The 16,831-nt window shown below is 41.1% G+C and overlaps 1 protein-coding gene across 7 annotated transcripts in view; it reads left to right on the forward strand.

Moving 5' to 3' along the window:
- The window catches only part of RNF144A (ring finger protein 144A), a 70,879-nt gene that overhangs the window by 37,855 nt on the left and 16,193 nt on the right, over window positions 1–16,831 (forward strand). For all 7 annotated transcript variants that reach the window (XM_074581783.1, XM_074581781.1, XM_074581780.1 and 4 more), the window contains one exon: window positions 4,235–4,380. In XM_074581783.1, coding sequence (XP_074437884.1) covers window positions 4,246–4,380 — 135 coding nt within the window. In that variant the 5' untranslated portion in view covers window positions 4,235–4,245. The remainder of the gene's footprint in view (window positions 1–4,234; window positions 4,381–16,831) is intronic.

Genomic DNA, 16,831 nt, shown 5'->3' on the forward strand with positions numbered 1-16,831 from the left:
AGAAATAATGAAAGATTCCTTTCCCCTCTGTACCCATCTCCCAGAACACACAACAGTCACGTTTTAAATATATTAACATGTTGTTACAGCAACAAGACTTCAGTCTCTTCCGTCTCCTTATGCAGTGGTTCCTCTTTTGTGTGGACATGCACATGGTTGCAGAATTAAATAATCATTAGTCAGGTTGCTGGTTATTTATGCTCTGAACAAACTATTAGTAAAGCTATTTCCTATGTTTCCTACGCCCAGCCTGCTTTGGGACGCTGTCCTAGAAAATGGCGGGCTGTATTGCCATGTTTCTTACAAATTCAATACTACCAGATATTTTGCAGACCACAGTCTGCAAAAAATACATAAATGAGACAGAGTGTGGCTACAGTAGACTTTGGAGTCTGAACTGTTGACCAACTGCTCTTCTTGTTGTCTGTGTCTCACAAGTCTGATGTGGCACACTGGTTATCGGGGCCTGTGAAGTGCTGATGTTCATACCGAGCTTGGTAATCAGCACTAAATCTCTAATGAATTGAGTATGTATTGGGGTAAGATCTGTTGAGCAGGTGGATTGGACTGTAGGTCTGTACCTTTACTAGCTGTATTTCCTGGGGCCTCCTAGCAGATAGACAAATCGTGAGGCAGAATTTTCTACCGGCTGGTGCTCTAAGTGGTGGTCTTCAGCACGGGGGAACGCCAGTGCCTGTTTTTCAGTGTTTTGTTCCTCTAGAGCTCCTTTCAGTTGCTTTCTCTTTCTTCTTGCTGTTACTTTACATTCTCCCTGAAGCATTGCACATCACTAGAACGCGTAAGAATACAATCTGAAGCCATAAGAGACCACCACAGCTATGGAACAGTAGGAGTCTTAATCTCATTGACAGAAGGTAGTTGTTTTTTTCTCTGTTGCTCTCTTGTGAGTTTGGTTTGGGGTTGTTTTTTTTAAGGTTTCTTAAGCACCATGATGTAAACACAGGAGCTCATTATTTAGTTTCGACAGTGTGCCAGGTGATCGTGAAGCGAGATCTAGTTTGTGCTTTGGAAAGCTTCATTCCCTGTGTTCCCTTACAGGGATACCGCATCCCAGTGGAACATCTCTGCTGGGTAGCTTTCTGTGTGTGTTTTCCAAGGCTAGGTGGTAGATTTCTTGATCCTTGCTTTCTTGATCCTTGCTTTAATGCCACCAGCGACAACAGATACTTATTCCCTTGCAAGTGAGTGTAAGTTTTGATTATTAAAACTAAAGACTCTTTTAGCATAGATTTAGTGAGTAATTGAGGTTGTAATGATTCTGTGTGCATGTAATGCTGCAGTAGGCTAAAGTGATAGGTATAAAGTGATATAACACTATCCTGTATTTGTATTCTATTGTTGCCCAGAGAAGCTGTGGATGCCCCATCCCTGGAGGTGTTCAAGGCCAGGCTGGATGGGGCTTTGAGCAGCCTCGTCTAGTGGGAGGTGTCCCTGCCCATGGCAGGGGGCTGGAACTAGATGATCTTTAAGGTCCGTTCCAACCCAAACCATTCTACGATTCTATTTGGAAAAAGTGGCATACCAAAAATAAACAGAAGACTGATTTGGTGACTTGGAACTTGTTTTCTTTGGCAGCATGGGATAGAAGCCTTTAGGCGTCAATTAAGCATTTCATTCTTTTTTTAACACATCCCTATGAATGGAGGCAATCAGCCTCTGCTGCGCATGTTACTGTCTCAGCAGAAGGTGTTTGGCAGGGAGGGTGAGCAGGAATGGCTCTGCTGCCATCTTGAAGCCGCATTCAGGTTCTGCTTTCTGTTACCACCATGGCTGAGCTCGCCATAGATTACGTGCCACCTGTATTGGGCAGCTGATTTCTGCTGGCCTCCTGGATGCCAGCTTTGAAGAAGTTTCACTTTGATTCACTTTTGCTTTGGAGGAGAAGGCAAAGGGGAGAAGAATTTCCCAGTGAGGTGTATCTGCAGTATAGCTGTGCCGCAAAAGAGAGATTACCACAATGATACCAGTAAACCTCTGGTGAAAGTCCTAGGGGAGCAGGGAAGCAGTGTAAGCCTTGGCGCTGAAAAGTTAATATTTTCATCATTTACTGACCCACGCTGAATTTATATAAATTTCTTTTTTGTCTGGATTGAATTGTATCAATATATTTGGCGAGTTTTTAGTGTGAATTGTGTCAGATTTTACATCTTTGCCATACAGTTTGCTAGGATTTTTGTCTACCTGATGCATCCAGGTGCATCCTTAAATTTATTCCTCCTTGTTGTTCATCTGCTAGTTTCATCTATTTGCTGCCATAAGCAACAGATGTGCAATAAACTGGGCAGGACAGACATAGGACACTCAAACTAATGGCAAACAGAGTTATTTCAGGTGTGTTTGATCACTGCCTCTCACATACTTCGGAGTCTTATCTGCAAATGTCAGGTAAACCAAAGTTTGGAAGAAAATTGTTTTTGCTGGCATTTTGTGTTAAATGAAAAAGTTGTGGCAATTGATAGTAAAGAAGCAGTCTAACAGCCTCAAAACTCTCATGTTAGTCTCAGACTGCGCAGCACAAGTCCTGTTTTTGTGACGTGGAGCCATTATTCGTGTGCCGCGCTGCAGGACTATTTCATCTCTTTCCTCTGAAACAGTGTGGAGTTTGTGTGTGGGCTTTTGGAATAAGTGACCAGAGCGTCCCTGGAACTGGTGGGGTTTAATCTTTCTTCTCTCCCCTTCTCCTCCCTGATGGCTGCGTTAGAAATAAGTATGGTTAGTCTCTGCTCTTTTGGTGTCCTTTGTGTACATTTTAAGGGCATCTTCTAATGAGTTAGGTTGAATGGAGAGCTAACTTCACTTTGTTTCAGAGAATTTAGAGACCTTGGTGGAGTCATGTCCATAATTAATTGAATATCAAAGACTCAGACTTCACAAACACTTCTTTGAACTCTCCATGTGATTTGTTTGGGGGCAAAAAACATATTTTACTTGCACATCTGCCTCAACCTAGTGTAAGAAGCATAAAAGAAATTTATTGTAGTTCTTGAAGACTTGGGAAGTTCCGAGATGATACGATTTAGATATAAGCAGTTCCTGCAAGTGCCAATGGAAAAGCAAAAATAACAAACAAAAAAAACCCCCTGTGATCATGGTTGGAGTAGCATAACTGCTGATGTGGGAAAGGTAAGGAACCAGCTCATTTGGGGAAGGAGGGAGGTGAGATACAGCCTTGGGATGTGAATTTCCCACGCTTGGAAGGTCATCACCGTCACAGTGACAAAACAATACTAGTAAATATGGTGTTAAGGTCAGGTATACTACATAAGATAGTCTAGATGTTTGGGGGAGCGTGTGGTTTTTTGTTTTGCTTTTTTCCCCATGCGTGTAACTTGTAAATTAGCTTTCCTCTTTGTGGGAATACATTTGTTATGTGTGAGATTATTTTCTTTCTGGTTAGTCATTTGACAACTCTCCATCTGGGCCCTGAAGCCTAGGATAAAGATGCTCTGCGTGGTTCTATCCTATTGCTGTCTTGAGGCTGATATATAGGTATTATAGCCTCCTCTTATAGCTCATTTTTTGTGGTTTTATTTCCCCTAGTTGGTTGTTGCTGCAACAAATTTGTGCTCTTGGCGTATAGCAAGTGTTAGAGAAAAATGTGGGCTCAGAAACCCTGAGGATACTCAGAATATTCGCCATTCTTTCTAAAATTAACTTAGCAAACTGATGGATCTGTCATGCTCTTGGGAACAAAACTACCTGGCTCTGTTTGAGTTGCAATATCATCAGGCTGGAAAAGCGGCATAATAGATGCTTGGCTCATGAAAGAGACCTCGTGAGTCTCACCTGGGTACCTGCAGTTGTGGGGGTTAAGGAATGTATTTTGCGTGACGGTCAATCAATGTTGGTGAAAGAAAGCTTGTAATTAGTGGTGGAAATGGCAGGAATTGGGAATGAGATTTTTGCATGTATAATGTCGGAGAGAAGTCTGTGACCTAAGGATATTTCCTGCTTGCTCTCCTATTTTGTCGGTGTATTACGTGTCGTTGGGTTTTTTCCTCTGCTTGTTATATGCATGTTTTATCAGGCAGGGGATGCGTAGCCTGCTGCAAATGCTGATGCTGTCAAATTACCCATTGCTGCTTGTATTTTTTTTTTTTCCAAATAGCTAACAGGCAGCAGCTGACAATGATGTTTTCAGTAGCAGAAACGAGAAACTGACTACCAATACAAGGAAGTGATGGAGTATCTTTACTTTTGTGCTGTTTTCCAGACTGCTCTGCAATGACTACAGCAAGATATCGGCCTACCTGGGACTTGGTACTCGACCCGTTAGTGTCCTGCAAGCTCTGCCTTGGTGAATATCCTGTGGAGCAGATGACAACAATAGCACAATGCCAATGCATCTTCTGTACCCTGGTGAGTTTGCTTTTTTTATTAGGTATAAAAAAAGCAATGCGCAGTTTTAACTGCAGAAATCATGTGAGTTTCTGCTGAGTCGGTTTTACCCTGAAGTATCGATGCTGCAGTGGAAATAAATACTGCTGCATACTTACTACAAGTGCTAGCAAGTAAACTTCCCTCTTTTCCTGTTTAAAAATAATTTTATTCAGCACTTCCGTATACGGCTGTATACTGTTACCTCCTAAGCAAGATTATTCACGTTTTCCCTTTTATCTATCAGTGGCTTGGATTTGGGGTTTTTTTTGGTTGGTTGTTCTTTTTTTTAATTTTGTTTTTTTTTTTAACTTTAGCCCCAAGTCTTTCTGGAACAGAGCCATGCACACACTTGGAACTAGAAAAGTATTTAAATATTATAGATTCTGTTTTCACTGTATCATAATTACAATCACATAACAGGTTTTCATTACCATGCTTGTATAAATGCATGCCTGGAATAACAAGAATCTTGAAAGTTAAGTACAAAACGCTGATTGGTGAAGGTAAGTGTAGTATGTAGCAAAGATCATCATCACAGTAAATGGGTATTGCCAGCTTATGAATAGAGAAAGAACAGTAGTAGTAGTAGTTTTCCATCCCTAACGATGTTTGGGAATGAAAATGTTAGAGCCTTTAATTTTGCAATGGGTGTGGGTACACCAAGAACCTTGTAACGATGGCTCAGCAGCAGAAAAGTTACTGTAAAATCAGTAAGAATATAATTTCTAGGATACATGATGCTTAAAGACTTTAACACCATGTCATAAACTCCTGAGAAATTACAGGTTCAGACATGGGATAGGGTGATTTTTAATTTTAAAGTCCTTTTCAACAAAGTTAGTTTTTGGGGATTTTTTTTTTTTTTATGTTGAAGAGCAAGGATTATTTTAAGTAATCTTTTTTCTGTATTTTCTTTTTCTTCTTGGAAATATTACCATTTTTTTTAAATAATCATAGAATCATAGGGTTGGAAGGGACCTCTGGAGATCATCTAGTCCAACCCCTCTGCCAGAGCAGAGCAGAGCAGGTTACACAGGAACGCGTCCAGGTGGGTTTTGAATGTCTCCAGAGACGGACACTCCACCACCTCTCTGGGCAGCCTGTTCCAGTGTTCTGCCACCCTCAGGGTAAAGAAGTTCCTCCTCATATTTAGGTGGAACTTCCTATGCTCAAGTTTGTGCCCATTACCTCTTGTCCTGTCCCCGGGCACCGCTGAAAAGAGCCTGGCCCCATCCTCCCGACACCCACCCTTTAAGTATTTATAAGTGTTGATAAGATCCCCCCTCAGCCGTCTTTTTTCCAGACTGAAGAGACCCAAATCCCTCAGCCTTTCTTCATAAGAGAGGTGTTCCAGTCCCCTAATCATCTTGGTAGCCCTTTGCTGCACCCTCTCCAGCAGTTCCCTGTCCTTCTTGAACCGGGGAGCCCAGAACTGGACACAGTACTCCAGGTGCGGCCTCACCAAGGCAGAGTAGAGGGGGAGGATGACCTCCCTCCACCTGCTGGCCACACTCTTCTTGATGCACCCCAGGATGCCATTGGCCTTCTTGGCCACGACAGCACATTGCTGACTCATGGTCATCCTGTTGTCCACCAGGACTCCCAGGTCTCTTTCCACCGAGCTGCTCTCCAGCAGGTCAGCCCCCAACCTGTACTGGTGCATAATAGAACTTTTTTTCTTGTTATTAAGAAGATACAGGGGCTTGCCAACAGAACAGACAGCTCCTTCTTGTTGCTTACTGAAAACGGCAAAAAAAAGCAATGTAAACAGCTCGGTTTCTAATATGTGTAATATTCTAAAGACGTCAAGTTGTTGCAACCAACTTTAACATTCATGTTCTGTGGAAAAAGAGAAAGTGAGTACACAGGCAGGTAAACAGATACAGTCTGTTGCAAACACTGTGCCTGTCCAATTAAAAAATAAGTATTGCTTCGTTACGCAGTTAGAAAAGAGTGTTTGCTCAAGCATGCAAAATATATAAAATAATAGGCTTCATGAAAAACAGAATAATAGGCTTCATGAAAACTGTTTTCTATTGCACAATGGATAGTTCTAGTATTTACAGCTGAGTTTTCTGTGTCTCTCCCTGTTGCCTGGATGCAGGCAATATTTTAATTTCATTTTTTTCGGTAACACTTAAGCGGCAGCAGAAAGGCTGTGTTGCCAGATATCTTTCTTCCTCTCCACCTTGTTCCTTCTGACATTTGCTGCCATCACTGATTTTCCATTTCTTCTTGGTAGAGTATAGTTATTGACTCTTACTGCTGTTTCAAAAGATATAACCTGTTGTAGATAATAAAGATGTAATCTTTGCCGATAGCCTGTTCTTAGGGCCTGGCGTAAGTAAACTTACTGTGGTAACATTGGATTCTTGTGTAGAACTCTGTTCAGCTGGAACCCTCAGTCCATTTTTACCACTTGTATTTGATGGTCTTGAGTAGTTCATGCATGTTGTCCTGTTCAGGCAAACCAGTGTACCTTATCTGCCTCTCGTCTGCCATTTGTATGAGCTTCACTATGGTGACATTTGAGTGCCCTGAAAACGTTATTTACACTAAAGTTTTCCTGTGAAATAATAGGAAAATAATATTACCCTTGCTTTAATTGATGGCGGTGGAGGAGGAAATAAGAATCAATGCCAGTAGTTGCAAGGGTCAATAGCTAAAAATACGTGTCAGTCCAAGAATTCAGCACGACTGAAACCCAAGGCCTCCATCTCTACCTCGTGGACAGCCTTCAGGTTAATAAACTTGCCTAAGGAAGTACTCCCGTAATGAGTCAGGCAAGACTGTTCAGCCCATTGGCAATGCTTAGGAAGAGTGTGACAGCTGTGCGCTGATTCCTCCACTAGTGTTCCTCCAGTGATGATTTCCAGAAACTTGGTGTTTCTGGAAATCATCGTTGCAGTCCTCAATATGAACTATCTTTTGTAAATGGCCAAATTAAAGTTATTGAAAAACAATGTGAAAAAAAGATATCCTTTTGACTCAAGACTTGGATGGTGTCTACATACAGTAGATTCAGTACATTATACTAAGATAAGTGTGCTCCACCAGCTAACAGGCTGCCCAGAGAGGTGGTGGAGTCTCCATCTCTGGAGACATTCAAAACCCACCTGGACGCGTTCCTGTGCAACCTGCTCTAGGTGACCCTGCTCTGGCAGAGGGGTTGGACTAGATGATCTCCAGAGGTCCCTTCCAGCCCTAGGGTTCTGTAATTCTGTGAAGTGCAAGTACACTTGGAGAAATATTTTACCATCTCTGTTTTCTTTTTGATGGACCAATATATAATTTTATTCTGGCTTCTTGCTTTTACATAAATGATCTGGGGTAACTGATGGCCTCTGCGGTGATATGAGCAAAAAAAAGAAAAAAGGATGTCCGTTACAAGCGTGAAAACTATTTCTGCTGCAGCTCTTGCTCCTAGCTGTAGCCCTTCTGTCTAAATCCTAGCAAGCTGAGGCAGTGTGTGTATTACAGAGAGATCTTTCATGTGCAGTGCTACTGGTATGTAGGCAGAATTTAGATCAACATGCAGATTTCTCCACCCTATAACATTTCTGTCTGAAAGTCTTCACTCCTTTATAACTAGAAGCGCCATGGTAAAGATCTCATGAAGGATTGTCTCTTCCCGACACTTATACAATAACATAAGATTGCTATTCAGAAAGATAGAATGGGGACACTGTTTCCTCTTGCTCCCTGGCAGAGCTGGGCATGGATTGAATAGAGCAGCCTGCCACTCCTCTGCTGATAAGGCATAGACGCTACAATTTCCCATCGTATTATTTTGCCAGCCGTGGCTCTTAGTACAATACTCCATTATGGTTTTTATCGTTATGATCGTTAATGCGCACGCAATGCGGTGAGCTCTCTTAAGTTTTGTATATCTCATCCATTAGGAATGTATCCGTTGTTGGATTGCTCAAGGTACCAGAGGAACAAAAGCCTAGAGAAGAAAGGAAAACAAGCTATCTGCTGATGGCTTTTTGTTTGGTTGTTTTTCCGAGTATTGTCAAGGGGCAAACTAATATCTCTTTCCTTTTGGAATCATGTCAGCAACAGGACCAATCTTAAGTGTGCTCTTCAGATTTTGGACCAAAATGCTTAAATGTCTTGCTGTTTATTAAATCACTTTTTTGTACTTAAATAGCGCACAGTAGACAGCTAGTAGCCTTAAATTTCAAGATAGTCACTTAGCAGTTGCTTGCCCAGGAGAAGCAATTGATTTTTGTATGTTTTCTTCAGAAAGCTTTCCTTATGACACTTCTCTCCTTACAGAAGGAAAGGGAGAGTAAAGCAAACAAAGCATCGCTTTTTTTCTTTGTGTTTAATCTTGTTTTGTATTAGTTACTGCACCAAAATTTTTCGGTTATTAATAAGCCTTTGTTTTTTGGGGGGGTGAGGGGAGATATGGAGCAATTTTAGTCCAATTTTTGTCTGAAATTCTGACCATTTTGTAATCTATGATGAAATTCTCATGTGTCTTAAGGGATAGGATGCTCCCGTGATGTGTTACCAATTGTATATGTACTGAAGTTACAACAGATTTTGTCCCAGTTGATATTCTTGCATGAAAGTTGATAATTTAGTTGCTGAAATGTGTTGTGATTCAGTGTTACATTTATATGTGTATCCGTATAGAACTTTTACATATATAAACATGCGCATAGATGTGCCAAATAACATGTTGCAAGTACAGTGATGCCACTACTCATACTGAAGACATGGTAAGCACCTCTTGGCTTCGCATTAGATTGTCAGTTCCCTTCAAGATGTTATGCAGTGCTGATCATTCTGGTACCGGAGGATTCGTTGCTTACCTTTCTCAAATTTAAAAAGAAAATCAGTCAAGTAGGCAGTCTGGAGAAGCAAATATCTAGAATAAATATGAAGCCTGAGAGAGAACTTGTCTTTGATGGAAAAAAAATATTTTAATTACTCATCTGCAATCCACCTTGCTACCGATGGAAGGAAAGCGTGCTATTCAGATACGAGAGAGAGAGAGGTCCTACAATCAAAAAGAAAATAATGAAATTAATGTTAAGACCTATCTTCTGCTGCTTGTTTGTAATTTCTTGTTGGCCAGCTGTGGACATGTAGATCAGCTTTGTGGTGTTTGAAACTAGCAGCACTGTGTCATTTTGATATCTGCTTAGTAGATACTTGTACTTTGATTCTTACTTATAGGCTCTACCTTAAGATTTTGAGGCAGCTGGTTAATATTCCCTGGATCTTTAGCTGTCCCTCTGAGTTTGGTAGAACTGCGATTTAAGTCTATATCTAAGTGTATTCTATCTCAAGTAGCATGACAGTGGGAGAGTGGTAGATTCTTCTGCTCTCACTAGCCCTCTTTAACCAGGATTACTGCTTTTGCCTGATCATGACTGTTCGTACATGTCTACTTAATTCTAGTCATTCACCTAATTGATCTTCTTCATAGGTTGAAGACCTGAAAGTAAGGGAAGACCCTATGATTAGCAAGGCAGATATCATTAGCCTGCCTGCAACTGGCTGCAGCCAGCTTTTTTTTTTTTCTTTTTCTTTTTTTTTTTCCTTTTCTCTTGTTGCCACGCTTGACTGGAAGCACATAGACATTTGCTGGCCTCTGAGTTGAAAGACAGCAAAAAGCATGATTTAGGTAGTCTTCATCCTCGCTCCAAATGAGGCAGCATCAGCTTCTGCTGCCCCTGGGGCGAGGCAGACACCAAGAGCAGCTGGGGATGGGAGCAGGTGGGCTTGGCTGCCTTTCCCATCCCGCATGGGGTGTCCCTGCTTGCCAAGGGAAGCCTGCCTTAGCAGGGCAGCACCGGGCTGAGCCCAGGCTGTCCCCATCCAGCCAGAAGAGATGCCCTGCTTGCTTTGAAACAGGAGGGAGGGGGAAGCCTAATGGCTTGTGAGGTTTTATAGAGCTCTGGGCGCTTCTTAGCGGCTGTAATGTTTTCCTGTTTTCCACCAGCTGCTGGCAAAGCTTAGAGCTTACCTCTTGTGCTCGCTTCCCCCGAACCTTAGCAGAGAACTGATACTAATCTTGACATGTGATGTATTGTGACATGTGATGTGAGGTTTCGCGGTTAGAGGTTTGCGTAGCGATTCACGTGGCTGGCTGGCTTCTGACTTGTTTTGTAGGTGCTGTGATGACAAAACTCCCTACTTAAATAATAAACTCGCCTATTTACAGAGTAATTAACGTACAGTTGGGAACTGCAGAACCCTGAGTTGAAAACTAAACTTGATGCAGAGCCTTCAGCTCTCCCCCCTCCTGTGTGATGTTACTAAATGAGATCAACATTATCTGTCTTCATCTGGGTCTTGGGAAAACTAGTTCATTTTTGTTTGCATAATGTTTTGCATGTGAAAGTGAAAGGTCCTTTGTTTGCTGCAGGTGTATTGTCCTCCCACTCAGAAATACTCATTCTGCTCTGAAATAGGGTAAACATTTCTCAAACAACCATATAAGGGAAGAGTGAAACTTTTGTTGTTGTTGTTTTTGCCTCCTGAATATTTGAGTTTCATCCTGCATATGTTGGCATTTGAAAACAAATTTCGTTTTGTAAAGTTTACCCTGTGTGTTTCTACCGGTTGAGAACAGGCAGCTTATGGAAGCTAGTGGAGGGGTAAAAATCCAACATGGAAAAATGTTTACAGGTACATCCACTCAAAATAGCTATTCTGAGATGAAGATAGGCATGAACTGCAAGATATTATCCCTGTCTCATTTGGCCATTTTCTTCTGACTATCTACCGATGTGAACGATTTCTCTGAAGAAAAAGTGTTCATCTTCTATATATTTTACGGTACACAGTCATATATGAATGTGTATATAAACTCCCTCAAAAAAAAAAACCACCCAACCCATCATTTCAAAAAATAGGCAGTTTTCACTGCCTTCCCTTTCTCTATTAAGACATTCAACTGGAAACAGGCCACTTGTTTTTGAGGTTCATTTAGTTCCTGTTGCTTGTCCCTGCTTGTGGTCTCCACAGCCACTGATTGCTGTGTTTCAAAGGGCGTTTGCCATATTCTAATATTTCTCAAGCTGAAGAAGTCAGCAGGGCTCCTCTTTCTGCATCCTTGATAGGTACATCTCGTCTTGCCTCACCTCCACCATTTATTGACTGGCGCTGACACTTCCCTGAACTCAAACAGGCCGATACTCCCCTGCAGAGGATCTGGAGGCCGCACGGGAGCAGAGGGGTGCTGCATCTTATCCCTAATGTGAATATCTTGTCTGTGAGTTGTTTGCGTCAGTAAGAAGTGTGATGTTTGGGTGTACTGGTAGAAAGTATTTGGACAGAGGTAGAGCCAAAGCAGCAAAATCTGCACTGCTGTCCACAGGAAAAATCAGCCGCCGTCTTTGCGCTAACCGCAGGGGCGTTTGCGATGGGCGAGTCCCTTCTCCTCGCGCGCTGCTGGTGATTTCCCCTCCTGAGATTCCACCAGCTGATAGGAGCACTGATAGGAGCTGATAGGACTTTTGGACAAGACCAATTCTTTACATCTCAGGAAAGGATGCTCAGATGGTTTGTCCTGAGACGGGGAAGCGCAAGGGTTGCATTTATCTTCCTCAGCCGAGACACCATTGGCCGTCATCCCCAGGCAAGATGATGCAATGGGATTTAGGCTGACAAGATGGGCTCTAGCAGGGCTGCAGAACAGCTGTTGCCATCTTTAAAAGCTGACAGCATAAGGAGAGGAAAAGGCATTCACCCTTGGCAATTTTGAACAAAAAAGTATCTTTAAAAAGAGGCCAAGCGTTGGGCAGGTGGAGGCAGGAAAGCCTGTCAACAGAGCTTTTTCAAATTACTTGCCACTTTGGGGAAAATGTTTATCACCTGTGCCATTATCCATCTCTGGTCCTGGCCGAGGTCCCTTTCTCTGTGTGTACCTTATTGTTCACCTCATAGGAGACCAAACTTGAGCACTAGATATTTCCCTGTTGCAGAGCTCTGGAGAGCCTTGCAGATGCTTATCTTGGAATCAAGGTTTTGTATGCTTGTGTAGCATGATTTTTGCCTCTGCAGCAAAACAAAGGATATAAAGAGCGAACATGTAAGACTATTCTCTGTTACTGCTTTCAATTTGTAGATTTGAAGCACTGCATGTCAAAATAAGTGACAGCTTCCTCCTGTGATTTATTCTTAAGGATGATGAATCAGCTGCTAATAAAAATTTAGGATTTTGATAGTGAAGATCTCTTTGGAAGTAGATTATTGTCCCTGAGAAGATGTCTATAGAAGTGGAAATGACCTATTAAAGTTCAAAGTAGTATCACAGACATTAAACATCTGTCTAATGTACACCTGCTTCTGAGATTGAAGTGGTTGTGAGGTTGAAAATAGCTTTTGTTCTTGGATTTGGTCCACATAGCTGACAGTATAGCTAATAAAGCAAAAAAGAATCACTCCCATGGTTGTGTGTATGCCTCAAACAAATCTCTGTGATTAAGTGTGCATAGATATTTTCCAGTAAGTCACTTGTCAACCAAGTAGGATTAGGGTGATACTAAAAAGCCAGATTGTAGATCTGCCGTAGAGAATTGTGCACACTGGAGCAGCAGTGAAAGAGTATTTCAAAGTTGAGCCTGTGATTAAATAAGACTAGATTTGAGCAGGATTATAACTACTACTTTACACAAAAAGGCCATGTAGTAAGTTTGAAAGAAGCTTAAAAGCTCTCTAAGGAACCAACCCTTTTTTTTCTTTTCTTTCGCATGTTTTCTTCCATGCTCTAAGTGTACCACGGAAATTTGGCTGAAAGTAGTTTTCTTTTTCTATGAAGCAATGCGATTAAAAATGCATTTGTCTTATAACCAGATGAGCATTCCTGTTGCTTTTAGAAGCATCCACTGAAATATTAAAAAAAGGTAGGTAGCATATGGCGGTTATATATGGCTACAGGAATTTGTGATTTTTAGGAACAGGGAAGACTCAGGCTCAAACCTTACTCCGTCATTCTTCCCTCCTTTTCAGAGACGACCCCAGCTGTTGGCTGCTTGTTTTAGTGCAGTTTTTCCTCTTGTCCTCCTGAGTGTTTGGCTTTGTCTAAAGGCAAAGTCTTTCTAGAAAGTGACATTTTCTTCAGGGAAAAGCTCCCTAGTCCAGAGTGAATTTGCTGTTTGGACAAAAGGGAGAGGAGCTGTTATTCCGTGAGTATTAGCCTCCACCTGAGACGTGGACACCCAAATTCATCTCTCAAATTTATTTGTAGGGAGAGATATTGACTCACTCTCATGCATGCTGTCTCCCCCTTACCCCGGTGAGTACTGCATGCTGCATCACTATATGCTATTATAACCTGAAGCTAAAAATGAACGTTACATCACACTACCCAAGGACTTACGGACAACGTGTTTATGAGTATAAATACCTATTCATCAAACATACTGCAGAATTAGCTTAGTGGAATTAGTGCAGAGCAGTGGAATAACCTTGGTATTACACTGTCTTATGGCAAGTGAAGATACCACCGTCTCAGTGTTCATTTATAAATAATGTAAAAAAAAATACCGGGTATGCAGAACATAAAAATATTACAAAATACTGTCAAAAGTAGTTGTTGCAGCATTTTTGTTCATCTATATAGCCTCATCACATAAATTTTGAGCTATGACTTAGTACCCTTTTCATAGACTCATAGAATGGTTTAGGTTGGAAGGGATCTTAAAGATCATCTAGTTCCAACCCCCCTGCCCTGGGCAGGGACACCTCCCGCTCGACCAGGTTGTTTTTCGCACAAAAACTACTCATAGACCAAACTGTAGATTTGTAGCTGCTAAATAAGTGCTTCCCATTCAATATTGTTTCACAGTCTTCATATTCTTTCCTAGAATGTAAGGCCAAAAGGGATCTTTGCATTCATCTAGGCTGATGTCATTTGTAATGTGGATCATAAAACACCAACCAGCGTTTCCTGACTTCATGTGGTTGAATGCACGTTTTTGTAAGTGCGTGTGCATGTGTTATAAGTATGCATATTTTTAGAACTTCATCTAATCCTGGTTTGCAGATGATATAGAATTTGCGAGACTTCAGCAATTTAGTCTACGTGTTGATAATCGTCTTACTTGGAAACGTTTTCTTGTTCAGTTTGAGCTTTCTTCCCAGTGTTATTTTGCATTTCCTCTCTTTGCATTGAAACTTAGGCCGCACTAATTTTAGAATCGGATTTTTTTGGTTAAAAAAAAAAATAATAAATCTCCCTTGTTGCAAAACCATGTCAGCCCTTCCTTGTATTCTTGAAGTGCAGTGCAAAACTCTTAGTGATTTTCTGCCCAAGGTGAAGGGATATTTGCCTGCTTAATATTTGTGCACAATTGCAGCTGCTTTCATCTACCTTAAATACTCACCTTTAACAAATGCATTGTAAATAATTCCTTCCCTTTGTTTTTTAGAACTTGGTAAATGCTAGATTTCTTTCCTTCTACTTGTTCTTTTTTCCCTTTCAATTTCATCAGTAGGTGTTTGGGTTTTTTAAAATGTTTTACCAATACCAGCATGTGATGATTTTGTGTGTTGTGCGCATTTTGGTTTGGGATGTCTGTGGCTTAGTGCCAGCACTAAAATACATTTAAAGTTTTAAGAAATAAATCAAATGATACGGTGATGATATACTTGGCTCTGCAATCCTGTCATGCTTTTTTGGCCTTTCCAAATCCATTGACTTATTTATAAAATTTCCCATATGACTTGGCACTTGCATCTGCAGCATTAGTGTAGTCAAAAGTCTGCATTTTGACAAAATCCACCTAGCAGCTGTTAAGAAAATAATACAGGATAATCTTTTGCCGTGTCTAACTCTCAAATAAAAGGTGACATCTTGAAAAGGCATTCCTTGTCTCCTGTGATAGCAGCAATAACGTGTTCTTGAAAGTAAATTTGTTGTAGCTTTTCAAAAAGGTATGCTGTTCTATTTTTAAAAAATGAAGATGTTTGCCAAAAATATCTTCAAGTGTTTTTAATTACGTGCATTTTGTATTGTAAAATTACCTTGGGCGCCAAGTGAACACATTTTTTCTGACAAAGTAAATGCTAGATAAATGTTGCCCCACATGGAAGCAATGAAAGTCAGATTCTTTCTTATGAATTATGATTTTTATTTGGTTTCGGGCATTGGGAGAAATAAGTCAAAGCACCATCATCAGAAATGGGCATAATTGTTGCTCAAACTCTTGTGAAAGAAAATTGAAAGCCAGACATTTTAGTTCTTTATATTGAGATTTTGCTGTGGCCTGTGCAGGTTGTGAGAGTTAAACGCAGCAGGGTGAAATTATGTGTTATGGTTTGGAAATCAGGCAAGAAGTAAGCATTTTGATTCTCATTGGGTATTTTGATCTCTATAACGTTAAACAAAATGATATGCAAAAGCGACAGCACGTCAGTGGTCACTGAATATACCTCTCTGTGTGGTGCAATCCTTGATGTACAAAGGTTACAAGTACAATTCATCTTACAGAGCTTTAAATATTAGGCTGTGCTTGGCAGCTTCAGAAAGGAAGCTGTTCCTTTATAAGCCACCTATCTCTGAGAAAAAAAAAAAAAAGAGTTGTTCCTAATTTATATAGGCGGCTGACAGTAAAACTGCTGCTGAGCTGGGCTTTTAGTTGGTCCTTGTGAGAGAATGGATTTGGGCCAAAACTTCTCAAAGTGGTTGTGCTCCTGCCCTTTGTCATGGGGACATCAAACAACAGTAGGATTCTTGGATTGCCGGGTGAAAGAAAAAAGCCATCCAGACACCAGAAAGGACAAGTGTGAAGCGCAGAAAGAGGACAGAGCAGGGATGTGCAAGGAGTGTGCATACACAGGGAAAAACACAGGCGTGCGTGATGCTCGGGGGAGCTGAGTGGCCTCTTCTGACTGAGCTGAGGCGGTTTGGCAGCAGTTGGGGCATGCGATGCATCTTGACCTGCGGTTTATATAACCTTATATAGGGTTTCAAATATAGCTTATATATATACATTTTATATATATTGTTTATATAGTCTATATATAGTTTATATATAACACATACGTCGTGCAGTGCTTTGCCTCCCTTTGCCTACAGGAAATTGCCAAAGTTCCATGGCAGTTTTCATGGTGTTCCCTGTCTAACAGTCATATATGGTAGTGTATTACAATTTCCTTTTAATTTAAAAATACATGAAGTTGTAAAACGAATGTTAAGGTATAGATCTGTACAGTCAAGGAAGCCAAACAACCTTGGTAGTGTCCTAGAGTGCCATCATATAATAATTGTTCTTTTCCTCCCCTCGGTCATTTGCCATGCTGGGAGTGTGGATGCTGGACAGAAATCTCAGCTACTACAGTCACCTGTTGCCTTGTTGCAACTACAACGTAAAACAGAGTAACTTGCCTAACAATTGTTATAAACTGACATGTTCTAGTTCTGGATTGGGAAAGGGGTAGGAGCACACACACGGTTCGTTACTGT

This window comes from Larus michahellis, chromosome 3 (assembly GCF_964199755.1).
Source record: "Larus michahellis chromosome 3, bLarMic1.1, whole genome shotgun sequence".
Lineage (NCBI taxonomy): Eukaryota > Metazoa > Chordata > Aves > Charadriiformes > Laridae > Larus > Larus michahellis.